The sequence below is a fragment of the Paroedura picta genome, chromosome 5 (genome assembly GCF_049243985.1).
Source record: "Paroedura picta isolate Pp20150507F chromosome 5, Ppicta_v3.0, whole genome shotgun sequence".
Classification (NCBI taxonomy): domain Eukaryota; kingdom Metazoa; phylum Chordata; class Lepidosauria; order Squamata; family Gekkonidae; genus Paroedura; species Paroedura picta.
This window is the reverse complement of record NC_135373.1, coordinates 123,578,377-123,598,407: the sequence shown is the minus strand read 5'-3', so window position 1 is coordinate 123,598,407 and position 20,031 is coordinate 123,578,377. Positions and strand designations below refer to the sequence as shown.

The 20,031-nt window shown below is 45.8% G+C and overlaps 2 protein-coding genes across 3 annotated transcripts in view; both read right to left on the bottom strand.

Moving 5' to 3' along the window:
- The window catches only part of PUS7 (pseudouridine synthase 7), a 67,108-nt gene extending 47,674 nt beyond the window's left edge, over window positions 1–19,434 (bottom strand). The window contains exon 1 of one of the 2 annotated variants that reach the window (XM_077340344.1): window positions 19,319–19,434. The gene's annotated coding sequence lies outside the window, so the exon portion shown is untranslated. The remainder of the gene's footprint in view (window positions 1–19,318) is intronic. The other variant, XM_077340343.1, reaches the window with a different exon arrangement.
- Window positions 460–7,082, bottom strand: GALNT4 (polypeptide N-acetylgalactosaminyltransferase 4). Its single transcript, XM_077340346.1, has one exon. It carries the CDS (start codon window positions 6,645–6,647, stop codon window positions 4,896–4,898), a length of 1,752 nt encoding a protein of 583 aa, XP_077196461.1. The 5' UTR covers window positions 6,648–7,082; the 3' UTR covers window positions 460–4,895.
- Window positions 19,435–20,031: the final 597 nt, after the last annotated feature.

Genomic DNA, 20,031 nt, shown 5'->3' with positions numbered 1-20,031 from the left:
GGGTAAAAGTCCATAATATTGTAGCCAGTCTATAATCTTAAATGGAGAGAAGAGGGTTTGTAAGATTGAAACAGGGAACCAAAATGTTTTTCCACAGCGCTTCCTAACCCACATACAGAGCTTCTTCTACTATGCGACGACGGCAACAAAACTAGAATTGGCCAAGAAATGGAAAACGTAAGAACTACCCTCGACAGAAGACTGGGTGAATAAACTAGCTGATCTTACCAAGATAGCCAAACTGACACTAAGAGGCCTTTCAAGAATAATGGGGCCCTTACCTGAACTATTTACAAAAGGGATTAAAAATGGGGAACCAAGTGTATCAAATGAAGAGTATAGCTCTCCTTTTCTGTACTAACAATGTAGATTGCATGTATCTCACTGTTTTCAACTCTGGAAAATAAAATAAAAACTTTCTATAAAAAAAAAAAAAAAAAGAAACAGAAACACGCCCAATCATAAAAATGAACGTTTATTTCTCTTTCCCCAGGAAACCGATAATATGTATACATTGCGAAGTTCTTTCCCTAAAAACATACACCATGGAAATCAGTAGTTCACATCCCTTAGTATGCTTCCCCAAATCAACTCTTGAATCACTGATGAATTAAGACTCTACTTTGTGCACGCTTCCAAATATTTCCAAAACCTGTAAACAATGTATTTTGCTTTTAGATCTTAAGTAGCATTAAGAACACAATGCGTCAAGGAAGCTGCCACTGCAAATGCTTAATATAAAAATATTTTTTAACAAAAAAGTTATTTATTGTCCCTTTATAAAATTAGTTTAACACTTTGATTGGGAAACTGAAGTTTTCACCACCACCACCAGCTTCCGTTCCCTCCCCCCCTCCAAAAAAGGCCTCCTCACTAATTCCCATCCACAGGTTTCTGCTTAAATTAGAGGGGTTTTAAGACATGTCATGTAACTAATTCCCCATAAGAAGTACAACCATTTCTTGACTTCCTTAAGAAATAAGGCACACAAACATAGCATAGGCTGCCCTCTTTGCAAGTGAAGCAGCACACAGTAGAGAGCTGAGCATGAATCCAGCAGGCAAAGGTATGTTAAAGTCACATGCAGCTACCCCAAGTACTTTCCTTCCATTGAACCAATCCACATCATTAAGACTGAATATCAAAAATAGTATTGGAATTTTTAAGGCACCCTCATTCCAGTTAAATGTGCATAGAAAACCACTTCCCATTCCCAAAATGCTTCAAGGCAATTCTATCTCCAGGACAGTCAGGTCTGATTTGTGCATGTCACATCACAAAACTGGATTCAAGTGATTATTTTGTGACACAGACTGACAGGTGTTAAAGCAATAGGTTCATCACGGAACTAGATAATCCGACAGTGGCCAGTGCAATTCTGAACCTCTTTGGATTTTGCATACCATTGTACCCTACACAATACCTACATACCATACAAAGTCACCTGAACTGGTGACTAGTTACCAATTTGATATCTGGTACCATCTGTTCTGGACCTCAAGCACAACACCTGTAAAGCAAAATTAGTAATGTAATTTTCACTCTACAGCTACTTGCATAAGCAGTATCAGGCAGTGCATCTGCACTAGCCCAGTTCTTCCCAGCAAAATTATCCCCCCCAGACACCACAAATGGGCACAGCATAGAAATCCCAATTCTCCCTCACAGAAATGTGTGTTCAGGTTAGATAACTACAGCCCTATCTTCAGCTTTCATTTACTTTCCCCCCGATTATGCAACTACTAGAATACATTTTGAAGGTGTTTTTTTTTTCTTCAGGGGTGCAATCTTATGTTTACTTAAGGTGTGTATGGGACGGGGTGGTGAAGAATTGACCAGGAATAACCATTAAAAACACAGAATCAGAAAATAAAGTCTACAAGTGAGAAAGAAGCAGGAAACAAGCAAGAAAATTATTTGTTGCCAACCCCTTCCTTTGAGAATCGAAAACTCCACCCATTTCTGATTTTCCAAATCCAGAGACAGGCAATAGCTTTTTATAAAATTGATAATCCACATTGGACTACTTCTAGGAACTGAGGGAGGGAGTTGAGACAAAAGCATATGATAAGACATTTATGGACTTTAAGTGAGGCGTGCTACAACACTCCCCCTCAACTAGGCCTTGCATGAACCTCAATATGGGTTAAATAGTTTTTAAAAGGGTTGGATGTAAGTTTAGGACCTATCCAACAGAGATCAGACATGTTAGCTAAATGGAACCTCCATGTTCAGAGACAATATACCTCTGCACAACAACAGTTATGCACCTTCCCCAAAGCTATCTGGAGGGACCGCCGTGGGAAACGAAAGGCTGGACTAGATGGACCAGTTACTGATAATCCCATCTCTTTTTAGCGTTCTTGCAACATTAAGGTGAAATGAATATACCAAAGGCAATTCTGCTTCCCACCATAATGACTCCAAAGACATGAGGTGACATTCCATCTCCCACCAACTCCTTAAGAGTACATTCCATAGTAACTTTCCATTTTAAGTACTGAGACTACAAAATGCCCTTTTTTCATTTTTGGGGAATAAACTGGGGGGGGGGGGGGAGTTAACACTAGAAGTTAACACTAACAAAAGCCTCTTGTTCCCCAGGAACAGCAACACCATGTTCCTTGAGGCTTGCTCACAATCTCAGCAAGCTCATTCCAGCTTTTGCTAACTTTCAAAATACTGTGCTGAAATCTAAGCCTTCTGCCAGGATACACACACACACACACACACACACACACACCCCTTGAAAAATAATTGTGTGTTCATTTCAAGCCTTAGTGCGAAATGGGAATGCAGTAATCAGGTCGTGAAGTTACACACCGAGACTACTTGTGACACAACCCACAATTCTGTTGGATACAAGGATGCTCCTACGCTAACAAACAATGTGATAGCCTTGTTCATAAACCAAGCCTTAAAAAAAACACTACTGGTTGTCAATAATCTATTTCCTCTGAACCAGATATTCTACCTTTTTGTATCTATTACATATACCCTTTTGCTAAATTTTGTGTAAATTCCTACTGCCCGTGTCTTATGATTGTCCACTGGATTATTTCTTAAGAATCTGGTCTTCTACTACTGTTTCATGAATTCTTACTGCAATTGTATTTTAGGCAGTGCTACTTAAAACGTTTCATGAAGCCCATCAGGGTGGGAACAATCATTTAACGTTTGGCTTTCATTTTCACTCATAACTCATGGATGGGCAAGCATCCAATGGACATAAATCCTCACCTTGATTTGGTTCTGTTCCCACCCCCCGCCCCCAGACAAGGAACACCAATGTTAAAAAGGAGATCCCAAAAAATTCATTTATGTAGAGTCTAGTTCAACAATTTAACCATGTATGGCAATTTACAAGGCTTTGGCAGCAGCAAGAATTTTGAAGGGCAAGGGTTTGGGGGGATTCTCTCCACTTGCAATGGCTTATAACCAGCAGAGAAGGCCCATCCCTTCCATGAGAACAGAATTTCATAGGAACCTGCCTGCATGAAGTCAGGGAAGAGAGCTTTGAATGGATGCTCCAAGATCCTTGTCTGCATCCTCCATATTCCTATCTAACCAATGGTCTATGACCAAAGGCTATTTTGGTATCTTTTGGCCGGAAGTGCAGCAGTCAATGCGCCTTTGGTGGGCAGTCAGGCATCACCAGGCTTAAAACCCCTAGACAGGTTAATACCTCCCAACACCCCTTGAGCGATCCTCCTTGGGCATCTCAGCTGCAGCTGGGCTATATAAGGCACTCAGAATTCAAAGACTCACAGACCTGGCCTGCACAGCTTTGCTATGACAGCTTAATCCCTTTTCTTAAAATTATTTTCTGCTGCTACTTAACCGCAGCTGTGCTACCTGTCAGGCCAAAGTGCACATTTGGACCGTCACAGTTAAATGCCACGTACAAGAAACCCAAGCTTCACAGGCACTTGATTGGTTTAAGTTCGGCAACACCTTTGGTAAGGCAAGATTACTCTTTTCAAATAGTTGTTTAGGCAGCGGGGGGGGGGGGGATCTGAATTCTACCCAAATAAGGCACACTGAGTTTGGATCACTGTCAAGCCACTGCCTTCATCCCTCAAGACAGGTTTTTAAAACTACACCTTTGCCAGGGCTCACACAAACAGTGCCATTACAAGAGAGTATCTGCCTACACCTTTTAAAGAAAAAAACCTGAAGATATGTTTTCGGTGTTAAGAATCCCTTTTTTTAACATTATTGCTTGTAGTTAGTACACCTCTGGTACAAATGAAGTTTACAACTGGTTTACTCAGTCCTCTCACCCTGCATTGTGTAGGGGGTTGGACTAGATGACCCAGGAGGTCCCTTCCAACTTTATTATTCTATGATTCACTCAGGCTCTTCCCACTGGGCATGCCAACAAAAACGCTGAATGTCTCGAACACGGTGTCACAAAAACCAGAGGCGAGCTAAGTAAAGTAAACCCAATTTGTAAGCCAGTTTAAAAAAAATAAATCCTTTCCCCAGTCATTGGCTTTTTTAAGCTTACATTGTTAAAACAGTGCTTCAATGTCATATACTAGAATATTAAAAATACGAAAGAGATACTATGGCTCTGTAACCCCCATAACCTTTGAATTTCTTCCCCCCTTGGTATTAATTCTTGCATTTTAATAAATTTGCATTTTAACCAAGACTTTTTAGCTTCCAATCATACTGTAAGGCAGTTTAAATGAACACTTTAGTTTAGAATAAAAGGCACTTAAGATGCATGTTACCAAAAAACAAATCCTTAGAAAATACTCCATTCATGGAAGTTCTCAAATTTACAATTTATAAAATTGTTTTTAGGCTTGATTAGGCCTAAAAGTTCTGTCTGTAGGAATGCATATTCATATTCCTCGTGAGGGTGAATTCCTGGATCACAAGTCTTTCTATTTCTCAAACCTCCAGATTTGGTTTTTATCTGCCGAATTACAGGTCCTCATTTGTACGTCAGGTTTTCCTTCTGGAGTGCGGTAACTACTAAGGCACATCCTCGAGTGAGGATGATAGATGGTCCCATCCTCTTTAAAATGCCATATAATGCTTTCGGGGATCATAGAGCCATCTTTGGGACAATTTCTCATGCCCACAAAATCTTTAGAGTCCGGAACTTCCGCGCAGAGTTCCGTCACAGAGTTAAACCTGATTTCGTTCTCAGAAGTGTATTCGAAGAACTGATTGCCTCCTTGGCCGTGACATCCAAAGAGGGAAAGGTGGGCCCCAGTAGGGTTGTGTTCAGGCGAGTTGTAATCTAGGCATTCCGAAGAGATGCCCATGCTATGGATGGCACCGTGCCAGCCAGGCCGATCCTCCGGCACGTGCAGGTTCGGAAATATCATTTTCAAATACCAGTCGAAGTTTTGGCACTTCAGGCGCTCCCTCAAGAGCTTCCTTTCAGAAAGATCCCCGTAGTTTTCTTTCCGTGCAGGAGGATTCCTGTTGTAGAAATGTTCTTTATAGCCATCCATCCACACTTCGGCGGCACGGGCAGTGTTCTGGAGGAAATTTGGCCTGGCGTACGGTGCCCGCTTAGGAAACACGTGCCCCACGTGGGAACAAGGATGAATCTCCAAGATGCCGCCACACTGCCACACCCGGAAGGAGAGTTCTAGATTCTCCCCTCCCCAAACATCCATCCCCATGTCGTACGTTCCAAGGTACTCAAAATACTTCTTGCTGACGGCAAACAACCCCCCAGCCATTGTTGGGGACCTGATCGGATCCACTCTGGATTTCCGCCTTTGCCGCTCATAGTCCGGAACGGAGTGCCACTGAAACGTCAACCGCCAATCGAAGCCCCCAATCATCGGCTCTGCCGACTGCATATAGAACTCAAAGGTATTCCAATCAATGGTATCAATCACCGGGCAAATGACCACGCTCTCGTTCTCAGAAATCCTTTGCAGGAGGGGCTCCAGCCATCCAGGAACGCATTCACAGTGGCAATCGAGGAAGGTGAGCACATCCCCAGTGGCGTAGGTCGCCCCAATCAAGCGGGCGCGAACCAGTCCTTCCCGTTTGTTGGTTCTTATCAAACGGACCCTTTCCAGATCGCTGATGTACCGCTCAAGCTCCGCCTTCAGATAGGCCTTGTCGCTCAAGTCATCCACTAGAATTATTTCTTTCAGCAAAACGGCAGGTGAGGTCTCCAGGACGCTGTGGATGGTGCGCAGCAGCGTTGACCAGGCCTCGTTGTAGAAGGCAATCACGACCGACGTGGTGGGCAGCCTCCGATAGTCGTACACCTTGGACTTGCATTCGGACATCCTGCCGTCTTGGATGTGGCGGTGCAGAGAGATCTTGTCGCTCAGGTAGATGTTGATGGCATACTTTTCTATCAGCTCTTCTTCCAGCTTCTTCTCCTCGGGATTCAGCTGCAGGTGAGCTGCCTTGCCCCACTCCCCTAGACCGTAGGAATCTGGGGGAGATTTTTCATACAGGGGCCGAGCCAGTTCCTCGGGGTTTTCTGCCCTGTCCGAGAAGCGTCTCTCCCATCGCCTGCTGGTGGCACTGCTACCAGAAAAAGCCTCCTGGAAACTGGAGATGGACAGCTCCAGTAAGAAAGCGGCAGCCATCAGGAGCCCAAGGAAAAAACACACTCTGCCAAACCAAGGCCAGCGTCTGGCTAGCCGCACCCTCATGGCTGGCTTGGCCGAGAGAGTTCAGCTTACTGCGGCGAAGCTGTTGCTTCTTGGAAACCTCGGCGGAGAGTATAGATTCCTGGGCTTTCCCTCCTTCCTGGACTGGAGAGGGGCAGCAGCCCCGACCAAGGAAGCACACACCCTCTCTTATGCCCTCCCTCCTGGCCTCCGTCCCTTCCTCCTCCACTCTTCGGCTGGGACAAAGCCCTCCCACAGGCACTTCCTCATCAGCAGCGGTTTGCTCAAAAAGTTGTCGCTTAAGGAAGGAGGCTGCAACTCCTGGCAAGAGCAAGCTCACTTCCTCGCCGCCCTGTCTGGGCCAGTCCCACCTCCAGCTGCTTGCACAAACAAATCGAGCCAGGCTGGCTTTCCCACGCCAGCAGGGAAGCGGTGACCCTCCACAGTCCACACCAGAATCTGTAGTTCGGATCAGCTGTTAAAGGGAGACCCGCAGACGCTCCCAGCTGCTGCAGGAGGAATTTCCATTGAAGCTAATAGAGTGGAGAGAAGGGGGGGGGGTGTGAAAGCATTCGAGAAGGAGGCAATCCCAGGCATGCTTTCCTAGGAATATGCTCTGCTGAACTCTGCAAGACCTTCTGCTTCGCAGGGCAGCACATGTTCAAACGTCCTGTAAATAAAGACTAATCCAGTAGGCAAAAGCCAGCTGCTAACTCTAACCCGCCCATGAACTTTCTTCAACTTTTAACTTCTAGTGAATTAGAGTTTTCAATACAATGTTAAGCCACTTACAACCCAAACTACCTCTTTCTCTCCCATAAGCCTACTTTCCGCCCTCAAAAAGCAACCCAAAGCCTGCATAAAACATGCTACAGGTGATGCAAAACCTCAGTAAAGGAAGGGGTGGGTGGGAAATGTTCAGACATCTTATCCCTGAATCCCATCTATTTAGAGTTGCTTGGCTAGGATCTGGGTTCAAATCCCGGCTCAGCCATTTCACTGGAGAATCTTGGGGCCAAATCAATCCCTCTTGTGCCAATCTACTTCACAGGGTTGTTGTGAAGATAAAATGATTAAATGGAAGTCATAGCATTCTGAGCTCTTGGGAGAAAGTGGGCAATAAAACAAACTGAAGACCACCACTTCCATTTGTGTGGTTGTGAGGGAACCGCTATCTAGCAACTGAAGGTTCTCCAAGAAGTGCATCCTGAAGCTGCACATTCCATTACGCCATCTCATTCCTACCCTTTTCAGTATGTCTACACACAGCCTAACCAGCCAAGAATTGGGACGTGCTCCCAATTAAGTGTGCAAAGTGATGTTCCACTTGAAATGCAGACGCTAGTGAAATCTCTTTTCAGACTTGAGACCCACCTAAGGATTCTTCCAAAGTATGGAAAAAAGAAAACATGTGACTTTGAACAGCAGCACTTAAAACACTACAATTGAGATGGCTGGACAACAAAAACATCAATGTGTAACCCTGCACAGGAGTACCTCTAAAGTCTCTCCTCAATGAATATATTAGTAACGATGGCCTAGCTTTGCAAGACCACCTTGCTTGAACCAACAAGGAGTGGACATCCTGACATGCAACCAACACCACGGTCAGCAAAGATTGTGAAGACATGGAATATGTGGGTATAAAACCAGCAATACAAATGGGGTCAAAAGCCTGAGGATGACAGCATAGCCATGATGTGTATCAATGCTACGCAGTGACAGTTGATCACAATACCGCTTGACAAAGCTACTGATAAGTTCAGCTATTTTTTTCTGTAGTGTTGGTTGTGGTTCTGCTGAAGACTGAGCTTAAAGTCCGAGGCAGGATCGGAGCAGGCAATGTAGTTGGCCAATGCACGACTAGGTCCCGCCTGCACGATCCAGTCAATTTAAACTAAAACTGACCAATAGCACACACTGGCCAAACACGGGGACCATTTCAGTCACTCCAACTATGGTTCGGCAGGCAAGTCTCTAGACAATCTGCATCATCAGTACCTTTAATTCAGCATACACAGTCTCCATTCCCACCCCCCTCGGTTCCCAGTCAAGAAGCTCCACTCCTAAGCTTGGAGCGCCAACCAACCATGTGGCATTCTGCCTCCCGGCCTCATACGAACCCTCCCTGGCTTAAGTTGAGTGATCACCCATTTTCCAATGTGAGGTAGGGGACAATGCCTCTAAACTGCATAGAAGACATCCATCTTGGCACATCCAATGATCACGCTATTCACTTGGGAGACCTTGTTCTTGCCTCCCGGCCACAGGGACGAAACAAGACACACCTTGTCAACATTGGCCACAGCACTGAATAGCAGTCATTGGTTGCACATCACTGTTCTCCAATTGCTTGAGATGACTTCATGCTGCCTGGGTAGCAGCCTTTCAGCTAGGGATCTGAGGCCATCTATGACCATGAGCAGCACATCAATTTTTTCCCCATATTGCATCCTGAAATGCCTGCTTTTCCAGCCTCCACCATCTGTTCAAGCCTGCAATTCTCTCCTGCCATCAGTTCTTCATGCCATCTTCTGCCCTCCACAAACTCTCCATGGTGCCTATTGGCATTGTCTAGCGCATAAAAGGACCCATCCCCACGCAAACTTGGCCTGATCTGTCTAGAAATATAACAGCATTTACATCAGAATTAGAGAATTGTTTGTTTCATTTTGGGGATTTGACCCTGCAAGATTAGTCAGAATTTTTGGAGGTTCTGACATTGCTTCAACTACAGAAAGAAAAAAGAATTCTTTTTCCATTTATGGAAAGCTCAAAATATTGGACTTCAGCAGTTTGAGGTACCAAAAGGTCCTGCTGAAACAGGGGACTAGGATTATGCCAGTAAACTGTAAAAGTAATCTTAAACTGGGACGTTAATCTAGAGCCATCGTATCAGGGATCACTTTCCTCAAAATTGATTCCCCAGAATTAAATAATATGTGCTTTACCCCCCAAAACAATGGAACTGAGGAAATCTTAAGTATATTTTAAGCCTACCACTAAAATATGCCAAACCAGACCAGGCCAAACAAACTACCGGCCAAGCCAGATAATGGTAGTCTTGTTGATCCACAGCTAGGTTGTGTATACTTTCTTTTAGGTCTGGACTACAGAATTTAAGGTTGTGAGAACAATCTGTCAGGCTGTGTGGCTGCAAACTAGGCGTTTTCTAGTTAAGTAACTGGGGGGGGGGAATTAGTAAACGTCTGGAAAGGTTGACATATCTTCTTGGGATGCAGGTCTAAAGGCATGTACTTCTTTCCTTCATAAAACTTTCTGAGATTTTCCTTCTGGATCTGGCTACTGATCATCAGCACTCTGGCAACAGATTGGAGAATTTGGAGCAGAGGGCCATTCTGCAACCAGAAAATGAAGTGAAAGGGTTACTTCTTGCAGACGCTATTAAAAATATATATTTTAAACAACATCATCAGCATCCAGTGTTCCAGCAGCAAACCGGCAGCTTACATGCTCCATTTTAAAGCAGTAGTTGGGGAATCCACAAAACTGGATTCCCCCAACTATGTTGCGCAAGCAGGAGGAGAACAACCAGCAACCACTAGCAAAATAGCTGTGCATAACCAAAGTAGCCAGAAGTAGTTTGATCCATCTCCAGCGCCCACCCTTGTGCCCACCTCCCTTTCCCATCTCCCTGGAATGGGGGCTTATTTTGTAGCAGCTGCCTGGAGCAACCAATATGTGTTGCTTCATCCAGGCAGAGAGAAAAAATTCAACCCACCACCTCCCTTTCCCTGGAATGGGCCTTTTTTCTGTAGCAGCTGCCTGGAGCAACAAATATGTGTTGCTTCATCCAGGCAGAGAAAAAAAATTTCAACCCACCAGTTGGTGCACAAAGCATGCCTCTCAACACCCCCCCCCAAAAAAAAATCAGGAAAATAATTACTTTTGTTGATCTTAAAGTCTAATTTCAAAACAGGGTGGCATTAAAATATTAAGACGGATATAGCAACAGAGAATTTTTAATTTAAAAAAGAGATCGCTTGCATTGGTTTACCTTTAAAACTGGGAGAAAGGTGATTCGCTGCTGACTGCCGTAACTGACAGGCAGGGGGAGACTTGCAGGTATAGCGTCTTCTCTGCCATTTTAATCAGCCGTGCCGAGTGACAGGAAGTGTGAGAAAGCAGAAGTAGTAAGCAAGAGCGCGAGGTGGTGAGAAATGGCAGGGGGCGTAATTTTTAATAGTGTTAAGCAATTGCGCTGGCTTAATGTTCCAAGATGTGCGGAATGACCCAGAGATTAACTGGGCTCCACAGAGCCTACATACTCTGTGAGCCCTCATCACTAAGGGCTTCCTGGTGCACAGGAAGGGGCAGAGCCTCTTCCTTCCCACTTCCCCTTGGCATACATCCTGGAATGGACATCTACTCCTGCCTCAAACCACCTTTCTTTTCCACACCAAGCCCTCACACCACTAAACCAGGCTCTCTCAACCAGGGTTTTAGGAACCCCTGGGATTTATTGAGGGCCCTGGGACAATTTTCTGAATGGAAGGTAGTTAATTTTGTAAATATTCTTAAAATTTGTTCAACATTTATTGGGTGTTATGACCGCATATGGTTATGTCGATCTCTCCCTCCCCACCAAAATGGTCAATGATGGGCCCACAAAAGGCATGTACATGGCTACACTTCTCAACCACTTTTTGCATGATCCACTTCTGGGGTTCCTCCAAGTCTGAAGAACATTTCAGGGGGTTCTCAATGGCAAAAACGTTGAGTAAGGCTGTGGTAAACACTAGTTCTCCTTGGGAGAAGGCTTGGATGTTCCTTGCCTGCATTAGGTATTAGTAAGTTTCACGCAGGCGGGAAGGGGCTGGCCTCTCCCCTCTTTCCTTCCCAATTCCAGCTCCTGCCTTAGAAGCCAGTGATATTTCTGCAGGTTGGAAGGGGAACTAAGCTTGGAAGGTAGGCTGGTGGGGGGGGGGGTTAACTCCTTTTCTTCTCCCCTCACTCCTGCCTTAAAAACTGGTCATAGCCCATTCGCAGTCCCTCGTCCACCAAGTTGAGGCCAATGTGCCCTTTGCCCCGCACTGCCCCACCCACCATTGCTACTGCAACATTACAGAAGCAGTGAACACAAAACTTGGACCCATATTACTAACTTTACAACTATAAATGTTTGGGAGCAAAAGTGATTGTGCACATCACAGTGGGGAATTGTGGGAGATTTTTGTTTTATATTGGGGGGAAGAGTTCCATTGGAGCTCTGCGTGAACACAGAAGGTCACACCACAATCCCTTTAATAAAATCTCCTGGAATGCAAATGTAACAATAAAACCCAGTATGTTGTTTACAGTCTCCACTCTGATTTTGTAGCCGCGCTTCAATATGTTCCCCCTCCCAAACGGTCATTCCCTCAGTCTCGTTCAAATCCACCTGTGGTTTTTACTTATAGTTGAAAGTGTCACAATTGGTTTTCTGTCGTGGTTCGGTCCTTGGTGGCTTGGGAACCGGACCGAACCCCGCCATCAGAGGCGCCCGCGATCACGGAGGTAGGGCATGGTGATCATAGGCAAGCCGGCAGCTGGGCGCCCCACCCGATCGTTGAGGTGGCAATGGCCGCTAAAGAACCTCAATGTCCCCCTCCACCTTTTGACAAGGGCCCGGAGATGGCCCTTTGTTCCAGGAAAATGGGCCATCAGGAACCCCGGAAAACCTCGCATATGTGCATGAGTCATGATTGTATCAGCATGTTCCCTCCGCAAGTACTGGGTGGGGCAATACAGCCTAAGGAGGTGGGTTTTGTATAAAAGGGAGCTTCCACCTGGAGTTCAGTGGAAGCTCTTACTCCATACCAGCGGACTCCACGTTGCTGAAAATAAAGCTTGTTCCTGTTGTATCGTTCACCAGGCCTGGCGTGACGTTTTCTTCAAAGGGGCACCCTGTTTTTTCAGTTAGCAAGCGGGTCCCCGACATCGTAAGAGCTTACGATGGAGGCGCTCCGGCAACCGCGATCCCTGAACGCCAAGCAGATGAGGTGGGCGGAGTTCTTTTCGCGGTACAATTTCAAGCTTGGTCACATCCCCGGCAAAGAGAATTTCCTCGCGGACGCCCTCTCCCGTCTGCCGCATTATGGGGAGGGGTACGCTCCCTGCACCAGGTCCGTGTTTGGTGAGGAGCAGCTGGGACGGGGGGTCGTCACTAGGCGTCGGGCCAGGGAGGAATGGGAGCCCGACCCGGCGACCGCCCCGCTCCGAGACCGCCTAGTGGCAGCCTACGGGACAGACGAGGAGCTGGCTGAGCTCCGGGACTCTTTGATTTTGGACTCCGGTCTCTGGCGGAGGGGGGAGGCTGTCTACGTCCCGGAAGGGCTACGACGGGAAGCCCTCAGCCTCTGCCACGATGCTAAGACCGCCGGGCACTTCGGTTTCGTAAAATCCTGGAAGTTGGCCCGGCGGCGGTTTTGGTGGCCCAGTCTGCGGCGGGACACAAAAGCTTACGTCAGTGGTTGTCCTGTCTGCCTGACCTGCAAGCCGGGGGTTGGCAAGCCGAAAGGTCTGCTGCACCCGCTCGAGGTCCCGACCCGGCCGTGGTCAGTGATCTCCATGGACTTTATAACAGACTTGCCTCCCAGCAAGGGGAAAACGGTGATCTGGGTGGTGGTAGATCTATTTTCCAAACAGGCCCATTTCATTCCTTGCGCCAGTGTCCCCAATGCTTCACAATTGGCTCGGATGTTCCTGGATCACGTGTTCCGACTGCACGGGCTGCCGGACAAGGTGATTTCCGATCGGGGCTCACAATTCGTGTCCCGGTTTTGGCAAGCTTTCCTGCGCCTGTTAGACATCGAGCAAGGGCTGAGCTCCGCTTACCACCCCCAGACGGACGGGCAGACCGAGCGGGTTAATCAAGTACTGGAGCAGTACTTGCGGTGTTTCGGTTCCTATCATCAAGACACCTGGGTGCCCCTGCTCCCCCTGGCCGAGTTCGCGTACAACAACGCAGACCACAGCAGCACGGAGATGTCGCCTTTTGCCGTCGTCTACGGGACAGACCTGAGACACTTCCCGGAGCTTGGAGAGGTCCCCGCCCGGGAATCGGCCGACCTTCGCGAGTGGGGGAAGCGTGCCGGGAGCTGCTGGAAGTCGCTGCAGGAGCAGCTCCACAAAGTCAAGGCAGCGCAGAAAGAGGACGCCGACCGGAAGAGACGACCAGCTGAAGAGATCCGACCGGGGGATCGAGTTTACCTTTCCACCCGGAACCTACGGTTGAATTTGCCCAGCAAGAAGCTAGGCCCTCGGTTTTTGGGGCCTTTCGAGGTCTTGGCCCCGATCAACGAAGTTTCGGTCAAGCTCAAGCTCCCCAAGAACCTCCGGCACATCCATCCCGTCTTTCACGTGAGCCTTCTAAAAAAAACTCCGGACGGTGACGTTTGGCACCCCGTGGTTTCCCCGCCAGCGCCCGAGGTCCTGCCGGGGGGGGAGCACCACGAGGTGGCGGATATCCTGGACTCTAGACTCCACAGGGGGAAGTTGCAGTACCTCGTGGAATGGAAGGACTTCGCTTTGGGGGACCGGGAATGGGTCTGGGCAGCGGACGTCCTTGCGCCCCGACTCACTGAACGTTTCCACAAGCGGTATCCTGGCCGTCCCGGGGGGTTGGAGAACGGACCTTTGGGGGGGCAGAATGTCGTGGTTCGGTCCTTGGTGGCTTGGGAACCGGACCGAACCCCGCCATCAGAGGCGCCCGCGATCACGGAGGTAGGGCATGGTGATCATAGGCAAGCCGGCAGCTGGGCGCCCCACCCGATCGTTGAGGTGGCAATGGCCGCTAAAGAACCTCAATGTCCCCCTCCACCTTTTGACAAGGGCCCGGAGATGGCCCTTTGTTCCAGGAAAATGGGCCATCAGGAACCCCGGAAAACCTCGCATATGTGCATGAGTCATGATTGTATCAGCATGTTCCCTCCGCAAGTACTGGGTGGGGCAATACAGCCTAAGGAGGTGGGTTTTGTATAAAAGGGAGCTTCCACCTGGAGTTCAGTGGAAGCTCTTACTCCATACCAGCGGACTCCACGTTGCTGAAAATAAAGCTTGTTCCTGTTGTATCGTTCACCAGGCCTGGCGTGACGTTTTCTTCAAAGGGGCACCCTGTTTTTTCAGTTAGCAAGCGGGTCCCCGACATTTTCCCAATGCACTACTTGCTCAAGCATCACGTACAAATTCCTCTCCAGAGGGGCCTATCCGGCAGCAGTCATGCCAGCTGCTCACAGGGGAACAGGTGGCACGTTAGGGAGAACTGCATCCAGGGTGCTGCAGCATTCAAATCCTTTGCACGTAGCTACTATTAAAGTCCTTTTTCAACTTAAGGATTATACTTTTTACACATAAACCTATCATTCACCATTTTACGGCCACAAATTCCCTTTTCAATTGTTGAGCAAGTGCCAAAAACACTTTTGCCACATTTCACCATAGGTATACTGACCAACACTGTAGGGGCGTTATGCGGACAAAACGGCAAAGACAACAACACTGCACACAAGGCACGCTGCTGCACACTTAGTGAAGTACTTTGTACATGATGGGGCAGGATTTTGGGGCAGGCTTGTCAATTGTGGGCTGCTGAAAAGCATTCTCCTGTAGGCCACTAATATGCACCCCATCATTTAAATGGAAAAAAACCAAGCACATCCAAACAATCGCAGGTATGCAACTTCCCCAGAGACATTTTAATCCTCTCAAAAAGTCACATTATAATCTGTATTCAATTATAAATTTTAATAATTGTTAATATGAGTTTTTCTGAGCAGATATAATCAGCCTAGCTGCCAGGCAATGTTGGGAGGCTTAAATTGACCCCAGCTGGCAACTGCTGACTGAAGTCAGAGTCTACCAAGAATGTCAACAGTGAAGCGGAGCCAAAGAGCTCAAGGTGAGAACTGGCGATTGAGAGTGATGAAGATTGCTGATCAGAGGAAAGCACTGAGGTTGACCAAGAATCCATAATGTACAAGTATTACCAGCTCAATATCTATAATCTGACTGGCCAAAATCCAAGTGCAACCAGTTTTGTCATTGAATACAACAGAATATTCAGACGAAATTTGTTATGGATGTCCTAAGGTTGAAGAAAAAAATGTTTGTACCATCCTGGGCCAGACTGTACTTTTAAAAAAATTAGAGGCACTGTGTAACCAGATTAAGGACTAGTGAGTTCTCCTTCTTGTGAGGTTTTTTAGCAGACTAGATAGTCATCTAACAGAAATGATTTTATTAACTTAGGGAGATTGTGGATGGGTGGGCAGGAAGGAATGTGCCAGTGTTTGTCTCACGTGGCCCTTCCATACCCAGAGAATTGCTGATTGCCTCTGCAGGATGGTAGGTGAATTCCCTCCAAGGCCAGGGTGGGCAGCTAGTTGGGAGTTCCTGCATTGTGCAGGGGGTTGGATTAGAAGACCCTCAAAGTCCCTTCCTACTCTGATTTTGTGACTACAAATTGTTAATTCTTCAGAGTCAGAAAGCTTTGAATGACAGGCTGCTCCAAGAGATCTGATTGGTTATCAACTGAACAGAGACTTTAGAACTGAATGCTGAGGATTCAGTCCAGTAGCAGCCCTAGCTAAGAAGTAGCAAAGACTGTTCCAGAATTCAGTCCTTATTGAGAGCAGTTTGTAACAGACAGAACTGGGGAAAGTTGTTAAGGACAAGTGGGTAGTTAGATTGAGACCTTCACATGGGACAAAGGAGATAGATTTCAAGAGAATTTCCATACCCAGTCAAACAGACTTGGCTACAAGGAGCAGACCTCCTGAGTCTGTTAAAAACTCAAGACAAGTACTGGTGCTTCAACAGAATGGGTTCAGTTACTAGAAAAGTTCATCAGCCCTTTAGAAACCAAAGGAGTTAAAATACTCCAAGGTACTATACTAGAGTTGAGGGACAACACTGGAACAAAAGCCTCTTGATATATTTAAGTCACTATGAAAAGCTTAAGAACTAAAGTCTGTGCTTGTATTCGTTTTATTTCAGAAATTTCAGCCCCTGATTACACCTGACCTTTCCCCTCTAAATATTATTTTTTGAATTTCAAAATGCTTTAAGTGCCACTTGAGTTGTTTAAGGCTGTCTTGAGGTCTTTACTCTTCCCTCAAGTTCCTAGGCTGAGCCAACAGCCAAATATTGTACCATGACAGATTGTGACAGCCAGAGCTTTTCAGAAAAGAAATTTCAAGTGTGACTTATTCACAGAAGTATAAAAATGGAGGGAAAATATTGCCTCTGAGAAAGGGACTTGGACGGCCATGGATGTCTTATTTTGGCTTCTAGATATTCACTTTGAACAAGTTTTCTTTTGGAGGTAGAAGGGTGTTGCAATTCCATTGTACATTCCCCATTCTCCGGCCTCCATATACATTGCTGGGAAATATGGACATTCTGCTTTTAAAAGCTATAAACATGCTTCTTCTTTAAGCCTTTAGGACATATACTCAACAATACAGTCTTTATCAACTAACATTTTGTAGGAAATCACTTGTAAGTAAGCCACACAGTTCTGGGTGTTGGATACGCATGGAATGCCAACATGAAATCTTGAAGCAACTTTATCCACACTTCTTCAGACAGCCTGATTTTATGATCCTCTTTTCCTTTGGAAAATACTGCAAAAAAGCAAATGAGGGCTTTCTACCATTTTGAAGCAGTAAAAGGTAAAGGTGCAAGCACAGAGTCATGTCTGACCCTTGGGGTGACGCCCTCTAGCGTTTTCATGGCAGACTCAATACGGGGTGGTTTGCCAGTGCCGTCCCCAGTCATTACCGTTTACCCTCCAGAAAGCTGGGTACTCATTTTACCGAACTCGGAAGGATGGAAGGCTGTCAACCTTGAGCCGGCTGCTGGGATCGAACTCCCAGCTTCATGGGCAGAGCTTTCAGACTGCATGACTGCTGCCTTACCACTCTGCGCCACAAGAGGCTCTTTTGAAGCAGTAGAAAAGAACAAAAGCCCAGTAGCACTTAGACTCACAGAATCTGATTTCATGTGTCCCTGCTCACTGTAAGATGTAACTAGAATGTGGATTGATCTCCGACATTAGCAGGTGAATAACAGCAGGCATGAGTGGGTTAAATATGATATACAGAGGGATAGTATGCATGAAAAAAATCAACATTGATGAGGCAGGAAACTTAAGTCTAGATTGAGTCCAGGAAGATGTACTGAGTTGCAATTCAGCACTTTTAGCAGACTTAACATAGCTACACATCTTGATCTACCTCCAACTTAGGACCTTGCAGAATTTCCACAGAAAGATTTCTTACATAGTTCCAATTTTAAAGAAACCCTTTATAAAGTTATGTTATAGTGATATATACCATTAGTATTGTCCTCCAGATTTATTAGCTAAAACATGACACTTCCAATAAGTGCTGGAAATGTAGTCAACATGAAGGGACATTTTATCCTACCTAATGGAATTTATAAGAAAGCCAACAAAAAAAATTATAGATGATTTTAAAAATTAATCTATAAATGATACCAGAGGTTTTTCCTTTGGGATTTAGGCACAAACAGCTTGAAAAGAGAGATTGAACTTTGCTTTTAAATATGACAACTGCAACAAGATTATCAGCACAGAAGGAGAAACTTTAAAGATTGGTTGTTGGAATTTGCTGAGTTGGCTAAACTCAGGTCTTTAATTGAATTTATTAAGTATATAAGTATATATTAATTGCCAAGACCGTTGACTTTTTTACATGAAAAGAGAAAAAATGAACTAACGATTTGCAGGTTTGAGGATTCAGAGAATGATTTCGAGGATTGTTTTAGATATGAAAAGTGTTTTGTGGTATAAAGTAATGTTATAAATTTGAATCATATTAAGTTGGTAAATATATGTCTCTGTCAAGAAATTTAGACATTGCGCTGTTGTTTTCTTTATTCCTATTTGTTTTTCATCTGCATTCTTATTTATTTTTAATTTCTAATAAAAATACTTCACAAAAAGGAAGCTTTCATAGCAGCAGCTAAGCAAGCATAGTTCCAAGAATGGGTAAAACTCCTACACCAACTCCCTAAGAACATTAAAGGTTTGCTGTCTCCTTTACTATCCTTTGAAAAATAAAAGTTAATCCCCATCTTTCCGATACCCTTGTTTGACTACTCTCTGCTCTGAAACGTATAAGCAAACAAAGTCAGCGCCTTTCCTGTTTCCTTCACTGTCCTATATCAAAGTTCAATTCTTTCAGCCCTAACAAATAAACACCTTCGTTTCAATACCCTTATTAAGCTGTCTAAATTCTTATTATTATTAAAACAAATAAAATGAAGGAGAGAAAAAAAAGAAAATAAAGGATGACTCTCGTCCCAGTTTCCCTCACGGACTTTTAAAAAGAAATAAATTTTTAAAAATCACCCCTAAAGTTCAGTTTAATATTCCCCTAGTTGTCCTTTTGCCTTAACTCAGGCTATAAAGTAAAAGAAAATAAAGAAAACCTTTAATAAATTTAGCTAAAATTCCATGCTCTCCCACCCCCTCGAGACGCCCAAGCAACTGAACGAAAACGCCTCAGAACGGAGAACAAAAGCACAACGGGGCGTACCATTTCCGAAAGGGGGGGAGATAAAAAAAGAGCGCTCCTCAAAACCCTTCAAGAAACTTCCCAGCTCCCGCCAACAAACCACGGCCCGATAATTTCCCGTGTTCCCCTTTACATAAACTCTTCATCCCGCGATCGTTTTTGCAATCCTACCGCTGCCGTTTTCGCCCGACCTCACCGTCCTCCCCCGTATTGAGCTTGGCTTGGAACAACTCGCCTCCTGGAGAAAGGCGAGGTTGCGAGTTGCGGGCGCCGAGGTCCTACGGGGTTTCAGAGCCTTCAAGCAGGGGCGGAGGGAGGCTATTAACCTTTGCTGTTCCGGACGGGCTGCAATAATTGCGCGCGCCGTTTGGGGGGGCTGTTAATGGTCAATGAAATGGAGCGGAGGGCATGCAGCGCTATGCACAATTATTGGAGCCTGAAATCTTAGTTGCTGTTTTGCAGAATGCACGCCAAGGAAATAAATGAGCAAGGCATCCGGGAAGTGTTTGCAGCAAATGTGCACGGAGTTTTCTTCCTCTGATTCGTTGCAATGGTTTTTTTGCACGTAGCGAGCCTGAGGAGGTCCCGATCCCGCGACCCACTTTGATGCCTGTTCGCATCAGGGAACTTAAGCGTGCGGGCCCCTCCTTGAGATGGCTTTCCGGACAGATCCAGTAGAACAGGGGTGGTCAAACTGTAGTTTTCCAGATGTCCGTGGACTACGATTCTCATGAGCCCCTCCAAGACATGTTAGCAGGGGCTCATGGGAATTGCAGTCCATAGACATCTGAAGAGGCCCAGTTTGGCCACCTTGCAATAGAACAAAATTTGAGTCCAAGGGCACTTTTAAGATGGGCAAAACGTGTGCATGCGCTCTTCTTCAG

Bases quoted from the DNA above. Each gene is read 5' to 3' on its own strand.
- GALNT4 (XM_077340346.1), bottom strand. From the start codon at position 6,647: ATGAGGGTGCGGCTAGCCAGACGCTGGCCTTGGTTTGGCAGAGTGTGT.